Source organism: Lolium perenne, chromosome 7 (assembly GCF_019359855.2).
Source record: "Lolium perenne isolate Kyuss_39 chromosome 7, Kyuss_2.0, whole genome shotgun sequence".
Classification (NCBI taxonomy): domain Eukaryota; kingdom Viridiplantae; phylum Streptophyta; class Magnoliopsida; order Poales; family Poaceae; genus Lolium; species Lolium perenne.
Window position 1 is genome coordinate 183,078,115 of NC_067250.2, and position 25,579 is coordinate 183,103,693.

Genomic DNA, 25,579 nt, shown 5'->3' on the forward strand with positions numbered 1-25,579 from the left:
TTTTTTTGAATTTTGATGCACATTTGAATCTTGGTCAAATCATAGGTTTGACCAAGATTTAAACAAGTATAGAACATGAAAATGAAAAGGGAAGCCTGTATCCTTCTTAGTCACCCTAAAATGAAGTTTTTGGGAGGTTTTTGAAATTTCCATGTTTGAAACCCAAAACCACTTATCTTCATGCTTGACTTTATAAGACAGAGTTGAGGGGTTAGGGGGTAGATACATGATTTGTCTGGTTTGAATATGTCTAGACCTTGTTTACCAACTTTAATGCTTACTAAATGACATAAGAAGACTATGTGCGCTTTGGTTTTTCATTTTTCTATTTTTTTATTTTATGCCCATTTGAATCTTGGTCCATTTGAATCTTGGTCAAATCCTAGATTTCACCAAGATTTAAACAAGTTTAAAACATGAAAATGGAAAGGTAAGCCTGGATCCTTCTTAGTCGCTCTAAAATGAAGCTTTTGGGATGTTCTTGAAATTTCCATGTTTGAAACCCAAAACAACTTTTCTTCATGCTAGACTTCGTAAGATCGACAAGGGGGTAGATTCATGATTTGTCTGGTTTGGATATATCTAGACCTTGTTTATCAACTTGAATGCTTACGATATGACATATATAAGAAGACTATGTGCTTTTGTTTTTCATTTTTTTTTGTGCCCATTTGAATCTTGGTCAAATCCTAGGTTTTACCAAGATTTAAACAAGTTTAAAACATGAAAATGAAAAGGGCAGCATGTATCCTTCTTAGTCACTATAAAATGAAGTTTTGGGGAGGTTTTTGAAAATTCCATGTTTGAAACCCAAAACCACTTCTCTTCATGCGTGACTTCATAAGACATAGTTTAGGGGTTAGGGGGTAGATACATGATTTGTATGGTTTGAATATGTCTACACCTTGTTTATCAACTTTAATGCTTACTATATGACATATAAGACTATGTGCTTTGGTTTTTCATTTTTCAGTTTTTTTTTTATTTTCTGCCAATTTGGTTTGACCAAGATTTAGACAAGTTTTACACGTGAAAACGAATAAGTAAGCCTGGATCCTTCTTAGTCACTCCAAAATGTACGGGAAATTGATAGGTGTGTTAACTTTGCTTCATGGAAAAAATAATGTCATGTAAATGAGTTAACTTGGATTTCCTACCCTTGAATCCATAGGAAACTTTGTTCTAATGCACTATAATAATCAACCGAGTTTTTACACCAACAGGTCTGTCACTTACATGTGGTGCCCATGCGTGTGGTCCCACACTTCAGTGAGCACAAGTCACGTGCAATAGGTACGCAAACTCCCAACCATTTTCTTTGTCAAGAGAAGACGCATCAGGATGCGTATTGGGAGTCTGTGGGTCCTTCTGGATCCTTCGGTTGTCCCTCTCACAAAAAAAACTCTCTCATTCTCGGCCTCGCTCGCACCTCCTGCTCACTGATAAAACCTGCACAACAGTCAACATCATCACCCGAAAAAGGGAAGACACCATAATTCTCTCCCTTCTTCTCTCCTTCCGAGTGATCCCTCTTCCTCCGAGTTTCACTCGACGGGCAAACACACATGTGCTGCATAGTAATAATAAAAAGGTAGAAAATCGACCTACGAATCTATAATTAAATAGGTTAAACTAGGGTTTTGCCCAGTTCTACAAATCAAGGTTCAAAAAAATCCAACTACGGGGTTCGAACAACCCCATTTAATCCAAGAATTTTTTCGACCTCATCCAATGGCCTCAAACTATAGGGTTAGCATCTAGTGCAGTATGTGTGAACATGTATGCACTATGTGTACTATAACTTGTATGTCTTTCAAATTTGAACCAAATTTGAATAAGTTTGAAATATTTGAAATGGGGCTTTTGGCTTAAACGTTTGAAACCCAAAACTACTTCTCTTCATGCTAGACTTCATAAGACCGAGGAACCGCAAGGTAATTAAATTGGGGCCAAAACGATTCCAACTTCCTAGGCATTGACCAACTTTGCCCCTCTTAACCCAACGTGGCAGTGAACCCGAGATATTTTTATTATAAGCAACAACTTCCTCTTACTCCGCTACTCTCTCCGAAATGGTAAGAGAACCTCTCCAGCTTAAGTGACCAATCGACATAGCTATGGCCTTCCGACTTGGCTCTGGTCGCCGCGCGCGTAGTCCTACCACCGACGAGGAAGCGGAGCATCAGCGCCGCCTTCGCTTCGTCCATCGCGCACCAAGGCATAACCCGCCCGCTCTGCACTGGCCGGTTGTTCAGCCCGCGGCGGCGGCGCTGGCCGTGGAGCCCCTCGCCAGCCGCTTCCCGTGCGGGCTGATGGATGCAGAGGCAGGGATCTCCCACGCAACCCCGCATGCGACGCCCGCTCGGCCCTGGCCGGCTTTTCCGCCCGCGCATGCCGCATGGTTTTCTTTGCCAGCAGGTGAGATCCCCTTCCCGGCCGGCGCGAACGATGCGGAGGCAGGGAGCTCCCGTGGCCAGCCGCCTAATCCGACCGCACTTCAGGCGGTGCCTGCCGTGGAGCCAGGCCGTTCTTTCGAAGTGCATCACGGCGACGCCCTTTGCAGGAGCAAGACCGCCAATGAGCTCGTATATAGCGTGATGTTCCCGGCACTCTATAGATGCTGGGATGCTCTGCAAGCTTTCGTGCAGGCTAAGAATGCGGCGGCGGCAAATCCCAGGGACGCAGCATTGCAGCGGCGCGCCGATGAGGCTAAGGTGGCGCACGCTTTCCACCAGGTGTGCCTCGACAGGCTTAACATCCAGCACGGCTTCGTGCAACCACCAAACGCCGCTCCAGCTAAGATCAAAAAATACTCCGGTTAGCATATCACTCCGGAGTAGAACAATCCAATTTCTAGTACTGTAGGAGTACTTTATTAGTGCACAAACCTGGCGAAATAAAAGGTGTGTTCTTTGTGTGTGATGTAAATCTAAAAATTTGAAGGTTCTAGCAAAAACATTTCTTCACAAATATTCGATGTGTTTGCTTGGCCTTATCTATATATCCGGTGAGCTTATATGGATGCCAAATCCTTTACAAACTTATATTTAACATATATGACCACATTTTTTAAGAGATCGATGTGCATGCATCTATCTCGCCATGGTAAATTAATGAAACAAGTTGCATATTTTCCAAAATTCCAAACTTCGTGAGCAGTATAGAGATCGAGACCTTAATTAGTTAGTATTATGGGTAGGATACATGCATGCATGACCATTTTCTAGGGTTTTAAAGGACACTAGAGCTTTTCTAGGTTAATTTGCAACTATATGTATATTTGTTTTCTAGTTCTGGGCTGATCATTAAACTAAACATTGAGTTGTAGATTATGTGAAATTAGTACATGCCATAAAATATAGTATTATTTATGTACCCTACGCGGTAGTACGTGTGGTGTACCCTTAATTATCAATTGGTAGACATGTACCGTTGGCATGTTTGAAGAAAATTTGAATTTGGAACAATTTTTTAAAGTAAAATTAACGCAAGCCCAAAATCATATGTGATGGTGAAATTTCTAGAACAAATCAATACAAACCTAGTAATATGAGTTTGCTTGGCTTTCTGCCCACAAGTGCGTATTGTGCGCATGTACTTTGATGCAAAATCCCGCCATACAAAACTTTTTAGTTATCATATGACCTCAAGTTTGGAAGAGATCGTATTTTAAGCAACTTCACAAACAAGCGATTCTACCAAATTTTAACAGTTGCACATTATTGTCATAATTCCACCTTTTGCAAGCAGTAGGGTAGACATGCTTTCCGCTTGCTAGGATGTGTTAGTGCCATCAATTTTGTAGATATAGGTTCAAGGATTTGTTGATCTTAATCTGCAACTATATATGGATTTTTTAAGCTTTTTCCTAGTAATTAAACTCATAATTGAAACAATGTAGGTTATGTAACTACATACATGCCATAAATTCTGACAGGAAATACTTGGACGTGCCTTGCGAGGGTGGTAACAAACAAGAACACAATGACCAAACTTCAAATGCCAATCCACCCACCGAGCTATACGATTGGTGTGTACAATCGATCGACTCCTTCTAATCAAATTTGAATACAATAGAAGAAGTTTAAAAAAACTTCAAAACGAGATCAACTTGTGCATTGAGTCATCCTTTGTTATTTATTTGCTTGTAAAAATAGAAACATAGGCATATGAATGTATTGGAATAGAACACTTCACTTTCAACGGGGAAGGGACCCGAAGGTGCCTGAACACCCAAAAAATTACAATAGTAGTACTCCTTTGAGAAGGCAGTAGAAGAAGGATCCTCGAAGAACCAAATGCTTTTATTATCCACAGCTGTTCGGCTCTTTTCCTTCTCGTGTAAGCTATCACGCAATGATTATGCTAATGGTCGGATGGTAGTACAACCATTCACGCAAACTTCTTCGCCCTTCATCATGTCAGCATCGTATCCCAGTGTGCAAACGATGCTGCTCGAATGAAATACTCCTAAGTACGTACGGTATTCCCTCCAAAGACACACCACACGGTATTCCTCCAAAGACGCACCGTCGCCCCGATCTGCTCGGATGAAATACACCAAAATACTTCGCGCCCTTCGTCATGTCGGCATCGTATCCCGAGTGTGCAAGCCTCGCTATGAAATGGAGACGACATTTTGTTGAAAAGTGTCGGTGCATGCTATATATGAGAGTTTTTACAGCATTATTCCGATTTCCACAAAATGCATTAAATTTGGACGCGATGACACACTGACAAGAGTGGTTTAAACAAGGCCATTATTTTATTATGTTATATTACTACAGTACTCCAAGGTAGCACTAGTAGCCTTCGGTAGTAGTACTCTGCCGGTCGCGCTGCCTCATTCGACCAGACTTTATTCTTCTTCTCATATATATATACAAAATACTGTCTGCCGAGGTTCGATGACCGCACCGTCGCCCCTCTCCGCGCCGCCGTCTTGGGCCGCGCCGCCATTCTCCCCGCCGAGTTCTCCCCCGTCCCCGATGCACCACCGTCAAGCACCACCGGACCGATCTTCGCAGGTATGTACATCTCCAACCTCCGGCGAGTAGAGAGGTTCATCGGTCATTTTGTTCGATGTAACCTTAATTTGGGGATTGCAATGTGAGTAACTTACTGGGTTTTCTAGGAAATGAAAACGGCGTCGCTCGATGCCTACACTGCGTCGGCGGATACATGGAAAGCGGAGACGGATGCTCAGCATGCATCGGCGGAGACATGTAAAGCGGATGCGGATGCGGAGGCAAAGGCGAAGGCGGTGGCTAGGACGGCCCCGGGCGCTGGCAAATGCTCGTATCGAAGCGGCATTTTGTTGGAAAGTCTTGGCGCGTGCTTCGAGAGTTTTGGCGGCGCAGTCGGGAGAACCGTCGGAGGCTTCGAAGCTGGCTGCTTTGAACACGTCGAGAGCTTGGATGGTGACTTCATCTAAGGCGACGCTTGTTGCATATGATCATGACTCGTCAACCCCTTCGTAAGTTCTACCTTCCCCAACTGCAATGCGGTTAGATCTGGTGGATTGGATTTTTTGCCCAAACCAGACGTGATGATGCATTGCGATGTTTTTGTATTTTTGATGATGCATTCTGCTTCTTTTGTAATTTGGGTGATTCATTATGCTTTTTAGGTACTCCGGTTCATATTAATTGACTCTAATATGAATGTATCTAGACACATTTTAGTTCTAGATACATCCATATTGGAGTCAATTAATATGAATCGGAGGGGAATAGTAATTTTTCTGATGCACTGTCCTCTTCAGGAATTTTTCATGGTGATTTTTTTTTCTGTCAACCTAGCTAATGCTCTCTGCTGTTTAGCCAAAAGTTGGATGATGCATTGTATTGTTTACATATATTTTACTCTGATGATGCATTTTGCTCTTTTAGCCTTTTAGGTAATTTTTCTGATTCCTTGAGCAGTGTGGGAAATTTCGATGAAGAATTTTGCTGTCAACTTAGATGATGCATTGTGATGTTTACATTTTATTACTTATATCAAAGCTAACCCCATCTGATGTTACCACGGCGTTTTGGGTCCTGTAGATGTCTCCTTTTCCTCCAATCGTGTTGACATGTTAACAATTATTACTGTAGATGCGAGATTGCCTTCCGTTGGTGCGTCCTATTTTTGTGGTGTTTTTGCATTGTGCTGTTTACATTATTTTGATTTTGCTGATGCATTGTCCTGTTTACATTATTTTAATTTTGCTGATGCATTGTGCTGTTTACACTATTTTGATTTTGCTGATGCACCGTGCAGTTTAGGAAACTTTGATGATGAATTAGATCATGCATTTTGCTGTTTAGTCAAATTAGATGTTGCATTTTGTTTAAAAAATTAGATGATGCAATGTGTTGTTTACATAATTTTGACGATGCATCGTGCGATTTGCGTAATCCTACCAGCTTTAGTCGAAGGACACCCACAACAATCAACAATCTGCCTGAAGATGTAGTCTCTCAGATTCTTGTCAGGCTTCCTCCCCATCCAACCTGCTTACTAGCTGCATCAGGCACCAAGAAAGCATGGAGGCAATGTATGGGAAGCAATTATTTCAGAAAGCTAACTGTGTCACACAACGGAGGAAACCCGTTGCTAGGGTTTTTCACCAACAACTCCGAGGACAATCGATTCATCACAGAGCATGATCTTCACCGGCCATCTTGCAGAATCTTTGGCAATCCCGTCTGAACTGAAAGGTCCCAAAATCTATGTCCTAGGATGCCGTGATGGTATGGTGCTACTCCATTCTAATGTATCCAGTGGGTATATATCAGTCTGGGATCCAATTAGGCAAGTTCTCACAGCGATACCAGAACCACCATTGTGGCGCAATCATGCAATTGAAAGCAGCGGCTCAATTCTCTGTTCGAGAAACAACTCTGAACCGTTTGCACATTGTTGCAAGTTCTCGGTTGTTTGGATAACAACTAAAAGTTACGATGCACAGGCTCATATCTACTCACCAGATTCAAAAGAATGGGAGTTTCTAGCTCGATCAACTCCGATCTTTGTCGAGAGATTGACCGTAGACCGGCAACTCTCATAGGGGGTATTTTGTAGTGGCCAACGAAGTCTAGATATATCATTGAGCTTGACCATGCAAAGAAGGCTCTGAAATATATTCAGTGCCCTCATGAGACGCATGATATATTCATGCTTAACATTCACATCTTCAAGGGACATAATGGAGATGTTGCCCTTGCTGTTATAAGAGACTTCACCCTACAAACATGGGCCAGTACAAGATCATCAACAGGCGATCACGAGTCATGGACATGTCATATAAATTTTGAATTGGATACTTTTCTTGGCCTTGACACATCATTTCCATACAATTGGAAACATGCAGTAAGGTTACTCTGCGTATTTGAGGACAAAAATGAGCTGGCTGTAAGGGCAAAGGAGGGAGTATTCCAATTAGATATGAGCAACTGGCAGTGGAGAAAGTACAATTCTGCTAGACGTTGGTGCACGTTACATCCCTACTCAGTTAGACCGGGTTAGTCATTCATATGTAACCTTTGCATTCATTTACATATGACTTTTGCTGATCAATTTGTTCATTTCCTGACAGTAACCGACCTGATCCAGAGTGCAACATCAAGGACACGAAAAAGAACGCGCTGTCAGGAACCCATCTAATTCAAAGTTCAACATCCATAAGAGAAAAGGAAGTCGCATATGAAGGAGCAAGGCTTGTTTGGGCAAGAAGTGATAGCCCAGCTTTTGTTTGGTCTGATGTCTTTTAGTTTTCGTTCTGGTGGAAATGTCGCTGCACCATTTGTTTGTACTGCAGCTCCATAGTGCTAGCTGCTAGTACGTTGGCGCTGTCCGACGTCAGCTTGTTTTTGGGGCATAAATATGCCACGAAACCTTTGTTTTATGTGATCAAACGGTCATCTCTGCATGTATATGTTCGGGGTCTGATGAAACCTTTTTTGTGATCTGTACATATATTTCAGTCAGTCTGTGTTTTGTTTTATGATGGGCAGGAGTATTTGTTTTACTACACCATTGTTTATCCGAATTGTATTACTCACTCTATTCAAAAAGTTAGCGGCTCACCTTTTTCCTTCAAGATACGAATGTATCTACACACTAAAAACAGATATAGATGAAACCATCTCTAGACAAAGTTTAGTCACTTATGTATGGACGGGGGTAGTATTATTTATGTTGTGCTCCCAAAACAAGCAGACGTCGGATAGCGCCTATTTAAAGTTCATATGTTTAATCTTATTCCCTTTGGAAGTTAAGCATTAAACTCTACTAGTACAACCGTGGTGGTCTTGTGATGTAGTACTCTTTTGATGCATTTGTGATGTAGTAGTACTTTTTTTGAACTGGTATAGTACTATGTAAGAAGAGTACTCCCTCCGATTCACATTCATTTTACACCAAGAAATATGGATCGGCGCGAGGGAGTAAACCAAACATGGCATCTCATGCATGAAGCTTGACAGATCGATCAGGTTGGCTAGAATGGCAATACAATGCTCCTCATTAGGCAAATGCATGCCATGTACAATAGTATACATCCAGTAAAGAAGTCTATACTGACATAAAAAAAGACTACATTGGGGATGAGAGTCAATTGGGGCATCTACAATACATAAAATCTTGCTCGTAGCTGATTTTGGCTAAGTGGGTTTTACTCACATTACACGTGCCACTTTCCTTGTCTGCAAAACAAGTTCCAATAAAGGAAGAGGAAAGAAGAGGACAGTGTGGGCGAGATTGAACAACTTTTTTATGTGTTAAGCTAAGGCCTTGTTTAGCTGAGGATTTCGACTTAGGCCTAACAGCTCAGCACACCCACAAATAAATTTCCCTGCGCGCACCATTGTCAGCAACAATAACAAAATTAGCATGCAAGATTAAGAACGAAGTGAATTTAAGTAACTTGGTTAGCTTTTCAAGCAATATATTCAGAGAAAGAGCACACATGTTCGGCTACAAATAATCGTAAGAGAAGAACAATAAATCTAAGGCACCCCACTTCATGTGCAGAAGGGGCGCGACAACGCATGGATTCATACATTGAGTCGACTCTGGCTCGTAGAAGGGCGGCCACGCCTCGAGGATGCCGGTGACGTCTCCACCTCGATCTCACATGTGACTGCTTCTCGGTGGGCGGTGCGTGATACGTCTCCGACGTATCGATAATTTCTTATGTTCCATGCCACATTATTGATGATATCTACATGTTTTATGCATACTTTATGTCATATTTATGCGTTTTTCGGAACTAACCTATTGACGAGATGCCGAAGTGCCAGTTCCTGTTTTCTGCTGTTTTTGGTTTCAGAAATCCTAGTAAGGAAATATTCTCGGAATTGGACGAAATCAACGCCCAGCACGCCTAGTAAGGTCAAGCGACTGGGCCGCGATCATGTCCATGCCCTCACGCTTAGAGGCAAACGACTCATTAGGGAGCGATGATGAGCCACGAGAAGAGAAACAACCATGGAGGTGCTCTTCCTCAACCACCGAGGACTTCTGCTCAGAGGAGTCCAGCGTGACCGAAGCCTGCACTTTTGCGAGCCCCAAACCAATAGAAGGACATGCCTCAGTCGGCTCCACAGAAACACCAGCACACGTCAACAACAGCTTGAGAGCTGCCACCTCTTCACGAAGTGGGCAAGACGCCTCCTCGACACGGACATCAACCAGCTAAAGGAGCTCCATGCGCATCAAGGCAACCTGGGACTGAAAGAGAGAGTCCAGAGTGGTGTTGATCTTGAACTGCTCGCAAATCGTAGGAGAGGGTCTTGGCTCCACCGTTGAGTGGTCCACGACCTCAACCCAACTCCGAGGCGATGAAGGACGACAAGGCTGAGCAGACGGAGAGTGGCTCCGCTGGCAAGGAGCAGAAGCGATCGGAAATCGAACACAGGTGACCACCGCTTCACCAATAGTCGCGGATGAAGACCGACGGTGAGCATGCGCATGATGAGGCGGCGACGCGTCATGGCCTGCCAACGAGCTCAGAGGGCGCCAAGCGTTACGGCAGTCACGTGCCCGATGCCCATTCCCAAGGCAATGAGAGCACCTGAAGGGATCACAGCAAACGGCAGCGCGGTGACCAGGAGCTAAGCATCTGCAGCATCTCCCCTTGAGCCAAGCGGGGACAGGGCACCGAGCAGCTGGCGGGACTGGCGGAGTCGGGCGGCGATGGTCGTGGCGTGGCAACACCTCCTGCCACCCACCACTCTCATCCGTCACACACTCCACCACCTTGCCACCAACCTTGAAAGCAGCAGCCGCAACGTCGAAGGTCTTAGTGGCCGGCGGTGACCAGGGGACGAGAACCTCTTCATCGTCCTCATCGTCATTGTCCACGGCGGATACCCAGGATGCAGGCCATGGCACGACAGCAAGGGGCATCGCCCGTATCCCCTCCTCAGCGCCATCATCAACAGACCTCGGTGTCCGGGGGACAAGCTCTTCCTCCTCCTCCTCCTCTTTGTCGGCTGCATCGGAGGCCCCAACCCAGGATGCGACGAGGGGCGCAGGCACAGGGGCAGGCGGCACGGGGAGGGCCGCGGGCGCAGACTCCGCAGCCTCCACATGCCCACCTCCAACCAGCAGCGTGGCGGGTAGGATCGGAGCCGGGGTTGCCTGGAGCAGGATCCCATTGGAGTTGGCCTTCTGCGTAGCAGCCAGGAGCAACTGCGGAGACCGCGCAACCACATCACCATCAGTACCTTCATCAGCATCGCCCACCTGAGTTGCAGTAGCGCTGCTCGATGTTGGCAGGGGCTTCAGCTGCCTGAAGATGGTCTCAACAGCAGGGACAAATGGCGAGCAGGGGAGCTGTGCGGCCGCCGCCATAGGCCTATGAGGGCGGCAAGCACCAGCCAAACGACCACCAACGGTTGGGGCGGCCTTGCGGGAGGCCAGGGCTGCTGCGGCCAACGCGGAAGAAGAGGCGGCCGGTAGGGCCGGGGCGGGGAGCACCGTCGAAGTGGCCATTGAGAGCTTGGGTGTGCAGGAGGCCTGGAGCGGAAGCCGGTGCGGCAGCACCGCGACGCCAGCAGTCCCGGCCGCTACATGCCGCGCATGGGGGGCCGCCAGCCAAGGAAGCTGCCGACAAGGATGAATGGCGTCCGCCGCGATCCGGGGAAGCAGTGCCGGCCGTCGGGGTGGATGGGGAGAGGTCGCGGAGGGGAGTCCGGATCTGGTCACGGTGGTGGGAGAGGACGCCGGTGGAGGGAGATCAGGTTGGCAGGGGCGGCAGCTCCCCCCTCAACGCCATGGACGCGGTCCACGTTTGCTTGGTATTCAGTGGAGAATTCTTGAACCTTGCTGGGAAGGAAGTATTAAGATTTGATATAAACCCATATGCAACTCATAGACCCAACATGATTTGTTCTAGCAGTTAAGTACTTCCTCCGGTCTCTTATAATTGACTCGGATTTAGCACAACTTTGTACTAAATTCGTTCAATTGAAAAGGACTGGAGGGAGTAGCTGTGTTGGAAAACACGTGGTTCACATCAGTTGCAGCTCAGCTTACGAAATGGAAACGGTTTGGAATCCACCTATGATGTATTGCTGGCGATTGTAAAGAAGCATCGACTGTGTGATTGTATTCAATTAAAACACGGGTTTTATTTCAACTCTAATCGGGTTACAGTCTCATGGATCAAACGCACATGAGTAAGTTCATGTCATATTACGGGCTCAATAACTATTCATGACTGTTTTTATCTCTAGCATGACCACTTGATAAAATATGGAAGAAAGTAGGGGAAATGGCCAATACTACGGGAAGAATCCCTCTTTCGCTTATAGGTATTCATGTGATTGGTTTAGTAGGTGTTTTCTTTTACAGTTCATATTCGGGATTGGGTTCATCTCTATAGTAATCGGAGGGACCAGATTGTAAACATGAAAAAGTAGGAGCATAGCGGATTAGCGGGGAAAGGACCTGCGGAATTCTATGTGCCACGAATGTGATAAGGAGAAAATATATTCAACTGTGTATCAAATAACCATCAGATAAGTTGTCCGTAAAATTCAGGGATTGAACTCGACTATGAGAAGAAGAAGAAAAACGTCTCACCAGCAGCTCAATAAGCAAAGTCCTTGATACCAAATGGCAGTAGCCAGCCATCTCCAATTGTTGGAGATCGTCTTCCAATTTGAAGGCTTCACAGAGTACAAGGTCCATTTGGATTGGCGACAGCAAAGTTGCAGCTACCCCTTAGAGCAAGTCCAACAACACCCTATATTTTTTCCCCTATATCTTCATGTAGGGGACACTCCTAAAAAGATTCCTTCCCTATATTTTTCTTCTTTCCAACAGCTTCCCTATAATTTCTCCCTAATGTTATATTCACATGTATTTTAATAATGTAGAGCTCACATGTAAGATTTATAACATGGGTTGGGGCATGTATATGGGACACCTCCACAACCCCAATGCATAGGGGAGAGAGGGGTTGAGTTGGGGACACCAATATTTAGGGGAGGCTGTAGGGGAGCTGGTGGAGCCATATTTTTTCTTCTTTCTTCCCTATGTTTGGTAGGTGTTGTTGGACTTGCTCTTACCTCCACCGGCCAACAGAGGGCTAATCTCTTGCTTTCCCATGCCCTGGACTGGTCAGCGCCCAAGGAAGTGCACATGTCACGGTAAGGGCACTCCTTGGTGTAGAACTTCTTGAAGCGCCGCCCCCTTTATTCCTTGCCGCTGCTGGAGACGTTGGCCCCAGCTGAAGTCCACAAACTCTTATGGTCAGTGTGATCAGTGACTAGGCCAAGGTACGGCAAGGCAGCAGATGCCTGTAGTGTATGGTGCTGCACTGGAAGCGACTCTGCTAACTTTCAGCACGTTGCGACTTGAGAGAAACTAAACGAGACGAGCTGAGTCTCCTCACGCTTGCTACGCGTATGCAGCTGATGGCTGACGAGCTTGGGCATGGGGAACAGAGGGTGCTTGATGCGGATGCAGAAGAAGCAGGGAACATGCCAGCCTAAGCTCACTGATATCCTACCCTTTCGAAACAAACATCGTCTGCACAACTCAATCAAGTCGCAACATCATGGTTGTTCGTACAAAGGGGAAGAGGCAACAGGTCCAGTAGCACTAGCAACACGGTACAGATCAGAGATACTAGCACAAACAAACAACATTAATTGATGGGATCTGTAACATTCCGGTGTAACCTGCTGCCACTGAACTGCAGCAGCAAACTATTCGATAATAACTTGCCCAATCTTTCTCTGCCTCGATGAAAATATGGGGCCTAGCCTCCAAGACCACCAATAGCTGCACCACCTTAAGAGCATGATCTTCGGCTTGCCACATCTGAAGACCAAAACAAGAACATCATCATGTCTGTAGAAAGCATCATGTTTACACTTTTGAAACATATATGAAACAGACTGAATCACATTCAAAATGCAAAAGTGACAATAATCTTAAACAAAACCACAATGTAGTGTCTAGTTTCTACGACATATAGCATCTAACAGTGCACAAATAACAGGGATCCAAATTAAGTGCATCCATCCATGATCACCCTGAAGGAGTAAACCTTCAAAACTGCACCAGAAAACTTGGCGCCTTCTCTGGTGTTAAAGTTTTCACTCAAAGCGGTGAACAGTGGGTGGAGGGCTGCCATGGCCTCCATCAAAAGGGGACTATAGAACAGGAAGGCGTCTACCGCCAGCATTCTAAACCTTCTGTCCAAAGGCAACCAAAATTTGTTAATAGAATTTAACAAAATGTAAAAATGATCAAGGATAACAATTGCTGGCTGCCTGGGTTAGATTAAAATGTTAGTTGTAAATCTGGGTAAGTCCAACAATTGGATTGTGATCCGCAAACCATTGTAAGCTGCAAATAGACAAAGAAGCTAGTTAGTAAACAAGAATATGAGAGCAAAAAATAACATAGAACTTAGTAATAGGGTAGTCAGACACAAGACAAGAAATTTGAATACATAAGTTGGGAATAAAATAAACTGGCATGCACAATTTTCTATATCACGCCCACACACAAGCAGCCAATGATTAATCTATGACTGTTACATTAATTCTCCGTACCTTCCCAAGAAAATATTTCTCCAGCACTGATCCATTTTGGTATATGTTCTGCAGATCAAACAACGTACTTTCCGGTTTGAGCAGAACCAGGAAGATTGAGCGCATGGTTTGCACAATCCTCAAGGACACGCTTCAGTTCTGCTTTTGCCTTCTTCACCGAAGATTCGTTGGGACCCTCGATATACAGGTACAGCTTGCGCTCGTTAGCACCAACAATTCTGCCTTGAGGAATAAAGGTTCCCCTTGTAGTAATTGCCGCTCCAGTCCATTCCTGAATAGGACCCAATGTATCTTTGTGAGTGATCTTCCAGCGAGCATTTTGTGGGAAATCATTAATCTCAAGCTCAGCATCATAGTGTTCTGGAACTGCATGGCCCTGTATCCTTGCCAGATTTTGTGCTAAGTTCCTTGCAGCATCAAGTGCACGTTCTGTGGCATCATTGTTTGGTTGGTTAGGTGTAACCAGTAGAGGAAGCAAGGAGCCTGCAGCTGTTGCTTGCTGGTTGGCAATACTAGCAGCCCTGGCTACAGCTAGAGCAGCGGCTTGAGCAGCGGCAAGAGATTGCGCTGCAACGTCATCTCCCTGTCTGTGTACACCTCCTTCCTCCTCGGAACCTGAATCTGAATTGTCCTCATATCCATGAGCTCTTCCCTGAGCCCTTCTCGCGGATTGTCGTGCTTCCTCCTCTTCTCTGTTGAACTTGAAACCACTTCCACCATATCCTGTTGCATGGGCCTGCTCTGTTCCCTGCCTCACCTTTAACATAAATCGATCCGCTAAGGCTTTCAGGTCCTCTGGAATGGCCTGTTCAGATAGTTCTAAAGCCTTAACAAGATCTGGTGCATAGCGTTCCTCTTCCTCAGAGATAAATGTCACAGCACAGCCCTTCCTACCAGCCCGACCCGTTCGCCCAACACGATGAACATAGTCCTCATAATGGTTAGTGACATCATAATTGACAACAATCTCAAGATCTTTCACATCTAAACCCCGAGCAGCAACACTGGTAGCGATCAGAAGGTTGCATACATTACTCTTGAAATCAGCAAGAGTTGATTCTCGGTCATTTTGATCCTTTCCACCATGCAGAGATAAACATGGGTATCCGTGCTGGAACAGCTCTTTCAGTAGTGAATCGCATTTTTCTTGCGAGTGTACAAAAACAAGAATTTTTCCCTTTGTAAACCACTCCCCAAGCAACTCCAACAGCCTAAAGAACCTTTCACTGTCTGGCCGCACCTCAACCAGTTGTGTGATATCTTTGTTCACAACACTCCTCCCACCCATCAGAACCTCAACAGGCTTTGTCAGCACCTTACGTGCCAGTATCTCCACCTGTCGTGGAAAAGTGGCAGAGAAAAGGACAGTCTGCCTATCTGGACGGGTGTTCTGAACTATTCGAGTAATCTGAGGTTCAAAACCCATATCAAACATCCTATCAGCTTCATCCAACACCAAGAACGACACTCTTCTAAGGTTGGTAATCTTGCCACTGCTAGTGCAAAGGATATCAATCATCCTGCCTGGTGTGCAAACAACAATTTCAGCACCCCTCTTCAGCTCACTGATCTGCTGAGCAACTCCAGAACCTCCATATATAGGAACACAGTTGATGCCAAGCACCTTAGAGAACTTTTTGATATCAGAATATATTTGCAGCACCAGCTCTCTGGTAGGAGCCATGATGAGCCCAATAGGGCCATCCCCAGGCACAACAGGCGGCTGGTCTTTGACATGCCTCAGCATTGGCAAGACAAACGCTAGAGTCTTGCCAGAACCAGTCTTTGCAACCCCTATACAATCGCGTCCACTCATTATGATTGGTAGCGCCTGTGCCTGTATAGGCATCGGTTTCTCGAAACCAAGCTTCTTGATGGTGTCAAGTAGCTTACTTGTCAGACCACTCTGTATCCACATCTTTATTGGCTTGGGAACGTCTTTCCCACGCACCTTGATCTCCAACAGCTTCCGGTAGGCTGCCACTTCCTCAGCTGACATCCTTGTAATATCCTTCACCTCAATATAGAAATTCTTGCGGAATGGCTGGTAATCAATCTTGGAATGGTCAACAATAACCAACTTCTCTGCCTTTGTCTTCTTGACACGCTTCATGAACTCTGCATCATCCTCGTCATCCGACCCAGCCTCGTTGTTATCACTGTCGTCATAATCAGGGTCAGAGTCATCCCCTTGCATAATTCTCCCCATTCCCTTCACCAGTGCTTTCTTATCTGCATCATCCTTATCATCCATGCCTCCTGCATTGGCAACAAGCACAATCTCCATTGCTGGCGCGGCACTCTCCAGCTTTGCAACCTCTGGCAACACCATGGAGTTCATGAACGCATCGAGGGGGTCAATCTCATCCTCCTCCATATCAGCACCACTATTTCCATCATTACCCTGGTTAGGGGTGTCAACATCCATGGCACCGCTGCCGGCGTTCTCCTCCGACTTCTTCTCATCCAACTTACTTGCATCCTCCTCATCCGACTCCTCACCATCCAAGGTCCACTTCTTCCCAGACTCGCCTCCACCATCAGCATCAGCGGTGGCAGCAGCACCGCTGGAGCCATCCTGTAGCTGCTGCTCGCGGCGTTTCTTCTCCTGCCACTCCTTAACGCGGCGACGGCGGCGCTCCATCTCGTCGTCGAGCTGCTGCTGCTCCGCCTCCATGTCCTCCTCCTTCTTCTTCTGCCGCCGCATCTGCGCCTCCTCCCCGTCATCCTCCTCCTCTGCCTTCGTCAGAGGCGCCGCCTCCGGCTCCGCGTCGCGGTGGTGGTGGCGCGAGGACCGGCGGCGGCGCTTGCGGTCGCGGTCCTCGTTCTCCTCCTCGTCGACCGCCTCCCGCCTCCTCGACTTCTCCTTCTCCTTCTCCCTGTCGCGCTCCTCGCGACGCCGCTCCCGCTCCCGCTCCTTCTTCTCCTCCTTCTCGCGCGCCTTCCGCTCCTCGCGATCCCGCTCCTTGCCACCGTGGTGGCGGTCGGGATCTCGGTCCCGCTCCCGCTCGCCGTCCCTCTCGTCCCTGTGGTGGCGGGAGGAGGAGCGGTCCTTGTCGCGGTGGCGGCGGGAGGAGGAGGAGGAGGAGTGGTCGCGCTTCTTGTCCTTGTCCCGGTGGTGGTGCTTGGACGCGGCGGCGCGCTCTTCGTCGCCGGAGGACATGCTGGCGGCGTCGGTCGCAAAGCTCCGGCGCGGCGGAAACCCTAGATGCGGGGTGGGTCTGAGAAGTTACGATTTTTTTTCGCCTTTTCGTCGAACTGACGATATTTACGAACAGGTTATTCGAGGCGGTGAGTCTGCACCGACTCTGGCTGGGTCACCGACTACCTCCGAAAAATACTCCAAGTCGGATACAGATACAATTCGATATACACGGAAATACAGATTGTTCATGTCATACATGAAACTGAATCTCAACTCGGATCGGAGTAGGACTCCACCAACGCTTCCCGCAAAAAGAGAAGGGAGAAGAACTCTCAGTACACAAAACTTCTCACAATTTGGTGTGGAAGCTTTCACAAGCCAATACTTCAGTATATCTGTCAAAATATACCAATATACTTCAGTAGATTCAGAACATGAGAAAAAGAGACATTCACTACTCAAACACTCTGACAGGGTACTCTCACTACAAACCATAGCAAAAGCAGCACAGTGTTGGCACCGCCGGTTGCCTTCAATAATTACGCTACAAGTTAGAATCCAGAGGTGGGGACTTCAGGCCTCAATGTATCCTTCTTTCGCTTCATACAAACAAGGGAACAGTTTCACCGTCGATCACAGCTTACAGCCGAAAAATAAAAACATCACGCTCAAAAGGGGTCGTCTCCTACAAAGTACTAATAAAGATACAGTGCCCCAATACTACGAATGTTTGAGCGTGCAGGATATGCAACTCGCTAGTGCTAAGATAACCGATCAGTCTACAGCCATTGCATCTGAAGCACCGCCGCTGCCCTCCTCTATGCTCATCTTTGGTTCTTCAGTGGCGGCTCTCAGCTCATCCGCTATGCTCCTTTGCTCATCTTCGATTGAGATTTGCAATTCCTCCACCTGCAACAGGTACAGCATTAGAGCAGGCATTATGCAGACTATTCTGGGTCCAGGCAATATGCATATGTCGCGGCTTAAAGCTAGACGGAAAAGCACACGATTTGATTATAAAATGAAGAAACCTACTTTAACATTTCAGTTTCGAGCTACAGTTAAATGGATGTTAGGAGGGTAAGGTTCGATTAGGAGGAAATAGCTGGATCTCCTACACCCAAAATGTTGGTGACCGCTCATGTAAAATTTCAGTAATTGGTCATGTATAATAACCAGGCTAGTGCTTCCTTAAAATTGTGTTGAATTATGGAGCGACTGTTTCAACTGATATACTATGGCTCACTCTTACATAGGTGGAGGTAAGAAGTTAGTTTGGAAGTAGTAAAAGAGAACATAAACCGTAAACTCACCACATGCAGAAGAAGAGCAAACTGCTTCTTCCTAAGCTCTAATGTCCTTGTACATGCTGCACTCTCAGCCTCCAAATTAGCTATCTCCTTCTCAAGATCAGCGATGAGTTTCTCGGTTTCTGACCGGGGAGGCTGCATGGATATCAGTTTTCTGATCGCTTCACACTCCTCTTTGTGCTGCCTCTCAATCTTGCTTTGTTCAAGTTGCTTTTTAAGATCCTCAATATCAGTCTGGGCTTGCAAGATTTGCCGCTGGATCTCAACCTGCAGCTCATTGAAGCTCTCCTTCTCCCTAAGGTTTGCATCAACTACAGCCTTGCTTTTAAGAAGAGGCAGCTCAAACGTGTTAATTTCCTGTAGAAAGGCCTTGTACAGCTTCTCACAGTCACTTGTATTGTCTGCATCCTTCTCAACCTCGGTGGCAAAGGACATGAACTTCTTTTGGAGCTTCTTTAGGGGTGGTTCGCCCCTGGTAGTTGTAGTCCTGGTCAGAAGCCGGTGTTTAATAATCGCATCATCCTCATGTGGCCCAAATGCATAATGTGCAGACATGTCTTCACCCCTTCCAGCAACTCTCCTCCCTTTGGTAAGCATTTCAGTCTGAGGGATCCAACAACTGCACAATGATATGAAGAAAATAAACTGTATTATTTATAAATCAGTTAGTTCAGCTGTTCTAAATTGATGCACTAAGAGAAAATGCACATGAACACATAATATCCATAAACTATAGAAATAAAGAGGTTTTTCATCTGCAAGTACATGGACATTTGCTCTAACAACACCTTAGAAAAATGCATAGAACCGGATCTATATCCAGGAATGCTTGGTAACAGGTTGAAACACAATCTGAACAAAACACAGCTCACACAAAATTAAGCTAGCCACCCAAACCAACCGAAACATAAAATCAATTCTTGGTGGGCATAACCCGCTAAGCTGGATAAATCATCCATTTGGGGTCATCTCTCTTAGCCAAGTTCTTTCCCCTTTTTATTTGTCAAAGCCAGTCAGCTGTAGGCCCATGGTTTGTTTGACTGCCAGCTGCAAAAAATCGACTTTTGAGTGATTAGAAGGTAGATAATTCTCAAACTTTTCCTTCAATTTTTGTTCCTGGTACAGGGTTTAAGAGAGGTTGTTGATACCATTGCAGCTACAAAATACAGATTCGTCAAAAGAACATAGGAGTACCAATAGAAGGCGCGTGATTTGCACGTCCATAGTTAAGTGCTCAAGTAGGAGTGTATGATAGCACAAAGAATAAAAGGAAATAATTCGAATTAGGTGGATAACTTAATAAAGTAATTTTAAAATACACTTTCTCACATGGATATGCATATTTGAAAAACATGCACCCAGACAATGTTCTAACAGATCAACATGCATAAGCTTATCCATTTCTAAAACTGTTCTGGTTAGTCCAAACTTGATTTTTCGTATGGATTATCTCGGTACATAAGTACAACGTGTTGCACATTCATGGTACAATTGAAATTCCGAAATCATGTGCAGTTCCCATGTAGCTGCACATTAGCATTTTTTTACTTAACCTATCTGAATAAAAAATTCAGTTTAATCCTAAAAAAGTCCATATTCCAAATTTAGGTTTACCGTGAACTCCAGTAATGTCTCAGTTGTTGTGTGGTGTAGCATTCTGGGTTACATGTCCTAAGCATGAGCATAATTTCCAGTGCAACCTAATGAAGCTTCCAGGCAGCAATGATATATACTTCGCTAGTAAGTCACTTTTCTTGCACATAGGCTGTGTGAGTAGTGCAGTTTGGAAGTATACCCATCTAGCTTGTTTTCTGTATTTAGGCAAGCAGCACAAATGGAATACATGGTGGAATCTGGTTTCTTATTTAGCTGGTCAAACGCCCGAGAATGCCTGCATTTGTGCCTTCCATGATTCCACCCTTAAATTGAGTGTATCCAACGGCTAATATCTACTGTTATCTGCGCACTATATGGTTGTATAGATAGAACCTTGCAGGAAGACACCTATGACTAACTCATGTTTTTGGGCTTCTGAAGACAATTTTAGGCATAAAATCAATATGACTGACTGTTTGACTCAAGAAAACTGCAGGCTTCGGCATGGTAAACATTTATTACTTAAAATAAGTTGATTTTTTTTGTAGCCAAATAACTGATTCCGGGTAGAACATAAAGCAAACCAGGACAAATTTATCTGCAAGTTATTTGTTCAAAAGCATTGCATGACTAGCTCATGTTTTGGCCTTCTGAAAACAACTTTGGAACTGTTTGACTCAGGTAAATTGCAGGCTTCAGCATGGTCAACATTTAGTACTTTACATAATTGAAGCTTTGTTCTAGCCAAATCAAACAACTCTAAGTCGATTAAACTATACGAAGCACGAAGCAGACAAAAAAAAAATGAGAGTGCAAAGCATGACTCAGGTCCACCTAACTGATCTCGGTCAGAACATAAAGCAAACCAGGACAAAATTGTCGTCCAAAAGCATTGTATCTAAGAAGAAGAAGCAGGCGAAGAAGCTATTTAGGGAGCATAGAAATGTGCAATTCCAGAGAGTGGTCTCAGTTTACCTCCTAGAACTCGGTGATGGAGGCGGTATTCCATCACGCCCTGAGCTAAAATTAATCGGCTAATGCGTGATTCCTACTGGTTATTAGCTGGAAAGGAGGATACTAGTGTTTCTGGGGGGCGATTGGGTGGCCAGTGATGGAAAATAAGATTACACCAGCTTGGCCATCTTCTCCCTGTACTGCTACTGGATGGGGGAAAAAAGAGGTCCTTATTGGGTGGAAATACAGCTGAGTGAATTGTATCTTAATCGGAGGCACCCAGTAGTTAGAGCATCATAGAGCCATAGTGTTTTGCCAGATGAGCAAATAAGTTCACGTTTGACAACCAGTTCCCCTTAATCTCCCGAACCCCCTTTTCCATCTGAAAACCTAGGACTTGAAGGGGCGCAACGCAAGGAGCGAAGCCTTACCTGGCGGCGGCGGCGCCTCGGGCGGGGCGGCGGTGCGTTAGTAGAGGAGCGGGTAGGAGGTGCCGCAGGGGCCAGGGGAGTGCGCGTCGGGGGAGGAGCGCTGGGGCGCCGGCGCAGTAGAGGTGGAGGACGCAGATCGCTGTTCTGGGAGAGACGACGGAGAGGGAGGTCGTCTAACGTGGGCTGCGACGGCGAGCGATGATCCCCGGAAAGATCGGCACGGATCCAGTGCAATAAAGGTTATTTGGGCCAAGCCGCCTACCAGCTCGTGCGACCGCAAAGGTAAATGGGCCACCCAAAAACAAGGTGCAACCTTCGTCGCTCGCTAGGGCCACGACTGAAGCAAACACGCGCTGGCCGCTGGGCTAGGCCCATCAACGGGGTTGGGATGTTTCCGGTTTCGTTGTTGTGGGTTTTTCGGATTTTTCTTGTTTTCTTTAGTTTGTGCTGGTTTTCCAACTTTTGCTAGTCATTTTTTAAAAACTTTTAGAATTTTCAACCTTTTTTATTTCTTATCCTTCTCCAACTTTGAACTTTTTTTCAAGTTCAAACTTTTTTAGATTTGAACATTTCTCAAATTTCAACATTTTATTTGAACATTTTTAATCTTAACTTTTTTATGTTTGAACTTTTCTAGATTTTGACATTTTACAAATTCAAACATTTTTTTAATCTAAATAAAAAGAGATACCTTATATAATGTTATTTTCATGTTACCTTCAGCTCCTCGTGGATTCGATACTCAAATACTTATCGAATTGTACTGCGATGATCCCTTGCAGTTGGCGGTTATCAATATGTTACCCCATCCATGCATATATGTTTTGTTCTTATCAAACTTGTATGCAAAACCTGTGAGGGTGATGTGTGTGTTGTGTGGAGCAACTTGGTAATATGGATGTGGAAGTGACACAAATTCATGTGCTATTATGGCTTTTACCTTTCCATTAGCTACGTCACTAGGGATAAAAAATTGCATATGCTATTGTTCATCTAGTGACGTTCTAGGTGGCCTTCTTTTCTCAAGATGGTATTATTGTTAATCAACTTCATGTCAAAGTTCTTAAGACAATACTCTATTTATTCTTAATCTTGTCTTGAGAAGTTTTTCTCTACAAAGGGAGTACTACTGAGATGTGTTGCATCATCTCTATGCTAGGACGTGATGCTCATATGAGTGTTTATCAACAACATAATATGCTATGTTATCACTTGTTGCTTGTTATTGTGTGATTTATCCATGCCACCATGTTTATTAGAGAGAGAGAGAGAGAGAGAGAGAGATCAAGTGAAACCAAGAACCCTGGTCCACTTTACACAATCAAAAGCACACTTTACTTTACTTGCTTGAACTTTTAACTTCTGTACTTTATAATTTCGAAAATGCAAAAAAAAACGTTGCATACTTTACTTGTTTTATTTACTTGTATTTATATTGCTTACACACCATTGTGCTTGACAAACACCATGGTGAAGCTCCCCCTCCCACCCGAGAGTTCGATATAAACCGTCGATTCACCCTTGCAGGAAAAATAAACATTTGTTACATCATTCTACCCTTGTAGTCCCAACAAATCTTGTACTAAGCATTGGCGTCGTCATCCATCTTTGATTTGTTAGCCATCAATATCTTTTAGTATTCCTTCATCTTTGTTACCGCAGCTTGGGACACTTTGTTCATGGCGGTGATGAGGGTGGCATCAGTGGCTTGAACTTTAGTCTCATCAATATAATCTTGATCATTTGGTCGGCCTTACCTAACAATGCCTTCCACCTTGCATCGTTCTTCTCATCCATGTCTTCACCTCTTTTTTTAAGCTCGAAGTCACCTCGGAGATCATCATGTCAATTGATGCTTCTATCGTAGTCGGTGATGTTGCGCCATTCTTCTCGGCCTTAGCTTTCTTGTTCACAATTGAGCGGCTAACCGAGGTAATCGATCCATCCACATCAATAACTTATTTATGTCGTAGAGGCTGATCCGGGTCTTCTCCATTTGGATAAAGTTCCCATTTTTGTGAAGCAATTCATTAGGGTGAACTATTTATCTTTCTTCCACGTATTGAACATCTTTAGCGCATCCTTCAACTAGCAAACAAAGAAACATTTAGCAATGACAATGAAATTGTGAAACATCAAGACATGAGAAGGCTTGAGCACTTATGTGATCTTCCATTGTCTTTCCACTCTCTTTCCTACGTCAAACAGTCTTAAGGTATCCATGATTTTTTCTTATCGCCGCTTGTACAATTCCCCACCTATGCAACATCACTTTCTCGTTGTGGTTCATCTGCATCGTCGTCGCGTACTCTCCAGATTGGGGGCAGCCGATGCGGTCTTTGGTCCATCGGCCCCAAATCCCGTTTTTTGGCGTGCCTTGGTGTCTATATTTCTCTGGCTTGGACTTACTTTCAATGTAAAGATCATCTGAGATGAATAATTTCTCCTCCACCGTGCCGCATGACAAAATCTTGATGATTACTGAAGTGTCGCAGGTCAACTATGGAATCGTCCAGTTTTTTTCTTTTGGCATTTGGAGCATCTAGTATTCAGTATTGACGCATGTATGCAGGCATGTGTGTGTGCAGTTCGGTTGATCAAGGAGAACATTACACTGCGTTCTACTAACATACTGTTTGTGCCAAGTTGACGACCGACAAAGATGCAGAGCCACCTCTAATTAAAAAAAGCAGCAGCATCACGTGAGGCTCTGCACGTCGACGTGCTTGTGCATGCACGGTCAAACCAAGCCTAGCCAGCTACTCCTGCAAAACCATTCTTCCTTTCTTCTTCGTCTCCACATTTTTCTAGTCCTACTCGCATCAAATCATATCGTACTCATATCACACACATGCAGAGATAGATTCCTCATCGAGGCTGCCGCCCTGCCCTGCCACGGACACAAGCGAATTTAAGTCTCCATTCTTTTCTTCAGTCAGCATGCAACGCGCCCGCCCGATCTGCCAAACCTTCCTTGCTTCTAGACCGAAATGTCTTTGCCTTTAAACTAGGGGACGGAGCAGAGAGGACCAAAATGTACTACTGGCTATGGCTAGCATTAGTTTATCCATCGGCATTATCTTAAGCTAATGTATGTCTTGGATCCTGGCTCTTCCTCAACACCTTTCTAGGAAGCGTTGACATGCTAATGTTTGCCTCGATCGCCCGGTCACCTGCCTAGCAAGCCGTTCCTGCGTAAATTAACGCCCGAAGAAGCTAAAGAACCACATCTAGCTATACTGCCACACACAAAATCAAAATATGTCCTTCTCTCGTTAGAGTGGACACAAGTATATATGCCTAGGTTTTTGTGGAGAAAGCAAACCCTAAAATAAACGGTAGCCCGAGAACTTAGAAGTGCCTCCTTATTTAAACCACATTTGACGCTCTGAACCGATGGATCTCAATCCAATGGCTAAATTTTTCTGGCCAATATTGCATACCCCCATGGCACTGAAAATTTCTAACCATGTCCCTTGCACCATCTCTATCCAAATTTCTGTCCCTAAACCAGAAATCCTTAAGTTTAATAATTATTAGATGGAGTGTGAGGATTTTGTTCCCCTAGTTGCACTACTAGAAAATAGGCAATTAGTGGCGCACCACTATTCCCCATCGGTGGTGCCACTATAATCACGTCACTGCTAACTTTTAGTAGTGGCGCACTAGTGGTGCGCCACAACTAGCCTAAGTAACAGTGGCGCACTACTATGTGTGCCATTGACAAGTCCAGTGGTGCGCCACTATTGCTCCAATGGGGTGTGCCACTGTTGTTCAGCAGCAGTGAGCCACTATTGTCTGCTGTCGGTGCGCCACTGCTGCCTCTTGAGGTGCGCCACTGTGCACTGTTACCGCGAGCTGGTGCACTGTGGTGACCCGGCATACCACTGCATGGTGTAGTATGCACGTCTGATATAACACCAATGAAACACCGTTCCACTAGTATTATATCGCTCAGAGTGGTACAACAAAAACATATGCGGGTTCAAGGCATGTCTATAGAATTACACACAGACTCGGTTACATAAGATCATCATAGCCTCCTACTTTACAATGAGGTAAAGCTGCAAATAAACTCCAGAA

The 25,579-nt window shown here is 45.1% G+C and overlaps 2 protein-coding genes across 4 annotated transcripts; both read right to left on the reverse strand.

Annotated features, from left to right (window-relative positions):
- Nucleotides 1-13,008: 13,008 nt before the first annotated feature.
- LOC127314916 (DEAD-box ATP-dependent RNA helicase 45) lies at nt 13,009-17,303 on the reverse strand. Of its 2 annotated transcripts, XM_051345463.2 has the most exons (3): nt 14,061-17,303; nt 13,550-13,851; nt 13,009-13,320 (listed from the first exon to the last, which is right to left on the reverse strand). In XM_051345463.2, exon 1 carries the CDS (start codon nt 17,221-17,223, stop codon nt 14,116-14,118), a length of 3,108 nt encoding a protein of 1,035 aa, XP_051201423.1. In that variant the 5' UTR covers nt 17,224-17,303; the 3' UTR covers nt 13,009-13,320; nt 13,550-13,851; nt 14,061-14,115. The 2 variants fall into 2 exon arrangements, with proteins under 2 accessions (XP_051201423.1, XP_051201422.1); XM_051345462.2 differs by having other exon boundaries at nt 13,009-13,851.
- A 337-nt stretch (nt 17,304-17,640) lies between these two features.
- On the reverse strand, nt 17,641-21,684 carry LOC127314917 (THO complex subunit 7A-like). 2 transcript variants are annotated; one of them, XM_051345465.1, is made up of 3 exons: nt 21,497-21,684; nt 18,519-19,134; nt 17,641-18,114 (listed from the first exon to the last, which is right to left on the reverse strand). In XM_051345465.1, exons 2-3 carry the CDS (start codon nt 19,110-19,112, stop codon nt 17,980-17,982), a joined length of 729 nt encoding a protein of 242 aa, XP_051201425.1. In that variant the 5' UTR covers nt 19,113-19,134; nt 21,497-21,684; the 3' UTR covers nt 17,641-17,979. The 2 variants fall into 2 exon arrangements, with proteins under 2 accessions (XP_051201425.1, XP_051201424.1); XM_051345464.1 differs by lacking the exon at nt 21,497-21,684 and having other exon boundaries at nt 18,519-19,160.
- Between the last annotated feature and the right edge of the window lie 3,895 nt (nt 21,685-25,579).

Bases quoted from the DNA above. Each gene is read 5' to 3' on its own strand.
- LOC127314916 (XM_051345463.2), bottom strand. From the start codon at position 17,223: ATGTCCTCCGGCGACGAAGAGCGCGCCGCCGCGTCCAAGCACCACCAC.
- LOC127314917 (XM_051345465.1), bottom strand. From the start codon at position 19,112: ATGCTTACCAAAGGGAGGAGAGTTGCTGGAAGGGGTGAAGACATGTCT. The intron at 18,115-18,518 runs GTGAGTTTACGG...TACCTGTTGCAG, and splicing joins TTGCTCTTCTTCTGCATGTG to GTGGAGGAATTGCAAATCTC.